Below are 3,502 nucleotides of genomic sequence, written 5' to 3' on the forward strand. Positions count from 1 at the left end.
AAGAACCTTGGAGGCCTTGGTTTTCGAGACATGGAGATCTTTAACTTGGCCCTCTTAGCTCGGCAGTCCTGGCGCATGTTGCAAAACCCCTTGTCTTTGAGCGCGAGGATCCTGAAAGCAGTCTACCATCCTGATACAGATATCTTCGATGCAGCCTTGGGATCACACCCCTTGCAGATCTGGCGAGCCATCCTGGATGGCCGGGACATTATGGTCCAGGTCTTGGTGCGCAGGATCGGAGATGGGGAATCAACCAATATCTGGGAGGATAACTGGCTGCCGAGATCACAGGCGAGAAGGTCGATTGCTTCCTTGATCCCTGATCCACCGAGGAAGGTGGCGGAGCTGATCGACCATACCTCGTCCACCTGGAACGAGAACTTGGTGCACTCGGTGTTTATACCGATAGACGCTGAGGCCATCTTACAAATTCCTCTATGCACAAGACAGATAGATGACTTTTGGGCTTGGTCCGAGGATCGAAAGGGTATTTTTTTTCAGTGCGTTCAGCGTATCGGATGATTCAACGGACAAAGCTGGGCCGGGAGGCATGGCTGTACGAGCAAGGAGGCTCCTCCGACTCCCAGGGTGCCGACCAAGGCTGGACTGATCTTTGGCGGATCAGGGTTCCCTCCAAGCTGAAGTTTTTCCTGTGGAGGCTCGCTAGAAACTCTATTCCCACAGCTGCACTTCTCCACTACAGAAACATGTCATCTTCCAGGGCTTGTTGCCTTTGCGGGGCGGTCGATACTTGGCGACATGCCTTGATGGACTGCTCGGTCTCGAGGGGCACTTGGGTACTCTCAAAGGAAACTGTTTTGGATAAACTGAGTACTTGCAGAGAGGAAAATCCAAAGAGGTGGTTGTTCGTAATGTATGAAGCTCTCAACCAGCAGGAGGATTTCCTTAATTTTGTGGTCACCCTATGGGCGTTGTGGAGTTCACGAAGAAAGGCCATGTACGAGGATATTTTCCAGACACCCTTTACCATCAACAGCTTTGTTACATCATACATAGCAGACCTAAAATCTCTACAGCAGCCTGGAGTGGTCAGAAGGGGGCCGCCCCAACGCCGCCCAAACCATTGGATTGCACCTCCGGATGGGCTAGTTAAACTCAATGTAGACGCAGCAGTGGGACGATCGCGTGGAGCTGTGGCAGCTGTTTGCAGAGATCGTGATGATGTTTTCTTGGGAGCATCGGTGGTGGTTTTCCCCAACTTATCAGATCCTGGCATTCTGGAGACGCTTGCCATCAGGGAGGCACTGGCTTTATCTGATGATCTCTACGTTCGAAGGATCTATGTGGCATCGGATTGCAAGGTGGCCGTCGACGATATCCATCAGCATTACAAAGGGAGCTACGAGGAGATTTTCCAATATAGATCGTCTTTTGAAACGTGTAATATTATTCATGAATTTAGGAGCTCGAATATCGAGGCTCACAAACTGGCAAAGCACGCTTTATCTCTTGGGACTGGCCGCCATACTTGGTTAGGCCAGCCCAATGAACTTGATTTCGTCCCTGTAAACATTGTGACGATCTAATAAAGCTTTGCAGTTTGTTTAAAAAAAATACAATCGAATCGCCTCCAAAGTCCAACCCAACGAAGCAATTCGCAGCATCCTGTACGTCTCCTCCGATCTAGCAGCGTCCAACGTAACCAGATCGCCGCGAGCGAGCAACAGGTAGGGATCCATCCCTTCATGGATGCTGACGGCAGCGAGATCTCGCGCCTGCCGGCGGAGCTCCTCGCGTCGATCGTCTCCCTCACGTCGCCGCCTGACGCGGGACGCTGTGCCGCCGTCTCCCGGGCCTTCCTCGCTGCGGCGGACTCCCACGCCGTCTGGTCCTGCTTCCTGCCCCGCTACCTCCCACAGCTCGCTAAAAGCGTGCTCCGCCGCGCGCCGCCGTCCGAGAACAAGAAGGGCTTGTTCCGACGCCTCTCCGACCAACCGGCGCTCCTCCCAGGCAAGCTCGTGGTACGTACAGATCATATATGTATCATCCTCAACCCATTTACGTAGCAGAGGGCTAGCTGCTTCCTTCTTAGCTTGATTCAAATTCAAAAATTGGGTGATGGATCGATCCATCTACCGGCTTTCTTTCTTTGGTGCAGAGCATGCGGCTGGACAGGGCTACTGGCGCCAAGTGCTACATGCTTTCGGCAAGGGCGCTCAATATTTCGAAGGGCGAGACCCGATCATGCTGGGAATGGATCGACCTCTGTTATGATGAGATCCAAGGAAACACGAGGTTCAAAGTCGTTTCAATGGGTATTTGGGGAAAACCTATTTTAGTCACCACTAACCATATATACCCTCGTATTAATTTGCGGCATCTTCCGTGAAGCAGCTCAACTTCGGGGAGTTTGGTCATTGGAAATCCGTGGCAAAATACATAGCAGAATGCTCTGCCGAAACTCCATGTACGCTGCTTACATGCTGTTCAAGCTAGCCGATGGGTACACCATGATGGATTTCCCGTTTCAAGAGGCATCCATTAGCTATGGAGGCACTAGCTCAAAACGGCAAGTTTGCCTCCAAGCCTACATGGAGGATGGGGATGACGGCGTACCTCGCAAACATATTTTAAAGTCAAGTTGGGAAAGCCGACTGCCTCATAGCTATTGCGTCACAGATGACGTCATGGTCCCTTGGAAAAGGGCCAACGACTAGATGGAGCTCGAGTTGGGCGAGTTCTACAATCACTAGTAGAAAAGGAGGCAACGGTCCAGGCCGGGTCAGCCCATTAGTCCCGGTTCAATCTAGAACCGGGACCAATGGGGGTATTGGACCCGGTTCATGAGCCCAGGGGGCCGGCCGGGCCACGTGGGCCATTGGTCCTGGTTGGTGGGACGAACCGGGACCAATGGGCTTGGCTCCTGGCCCACCACCTTTGGTCCCGGTTCGTGGCATGAACCGGGACCACAGGCTCCCCTTTAGTCCCGGTTCGTGCCACGAACCGGGACTAAAGTGTTCGCCCTCGTTGCACTCAGAGTTTAGTCCCACCTCGCCAACCGAAGGGCGCCCACACCTGCTTATAAGCCCGTCCCTCTCTGCGTTGTTGAGCTCCTCTCAAAGTAAAAATAGATGCACCTATAGAGGAAAATTGGACCTAAATTCATAAATAGAAATGAATTATGAATTTATGTTTAATTTTCTCTATAAGTGCATCTATGTTCACTAACAGAGAAGTTTTTATTTTTTGTGACCTAAAAGAAAAAAGAAACCGCTAAAAAACTATAAGTATTTAGTTCTAAGTAGAAATGAAAAAATAATGGCACTAGTAAAGTTAATCACAACTTAGGATTCACACAAATTTCAAAGAATTCAAATTTTAACTATTCTAATTTGACACTAATGGCACTAGTAAAGTTAATCACAAACTTGAGATTCACACAAATTTCAAACAATTCAAAATTTAACTATTCTAATTTGAAACTAATGGCACTAGTAAAGTTAATCACAAACTTGAGATTCACACAAATTTCAAACAATTC

At 49.7% G+C, this 3,502-nt stretch overlaps 1 protein-coding gene across 1 annotated transcript; it reads left to right on the forward strand.

Annotated features, from left to right (window-relative positions):
- Positions 1-1,640: 1,640 nt before the first annotated feature.
- On the forward strand, positions 1,641-2,350 carry LOC123129793 (F-box protein PP2-B11-like). Its single transcript, XM_044549816.1, has 2 exons — positions 1,641-1,982; positions 2,120-2,350. Exons 1-2 carry the CDS (start codon positions 1,707-1,709, stop codon positions 2,348-2,350), a joined length of 507 nt encoding a protein of 168 aa, XP_044405751.1. The 5' UTR covers positions 1,641-1,706.
- The last annotated feature ends 1,152 nt before the right edge of the window (positions 2,351-3,502 follow it).

This window comes from Triticum aestivum, chromosome 6A (genome assembly GCF_018294505.1).
Source record: "Triticum aestivum cultivar Chinese Spring chromosome 6A, IWGSC CS RefSeq v2.1, whole genome shotgun sequence".
Lineage (NCBI taxonomy): Eukaryota > Viridiplantae > Streptophyta > Magnoliopsida > Poales > Poaceae > Triticum > Triticum aestivum.

Coding starts and splice junctions, on each gene's coding strand:
- LOC123129793 (XM_044549816.1), top strand. CDS start 1,707: ATGGATGCTGACGGCAGCGAGATCTCGCGCCTGCCGGCGGAGCTCCTC. Junction 1,983..2,119: donor TCCTCCCAGGCAAGCTCGTG/GTACGTACAGAT, acceptor TCTTTGGTGCAG/AGCATGCGGCTGGACAGGGC.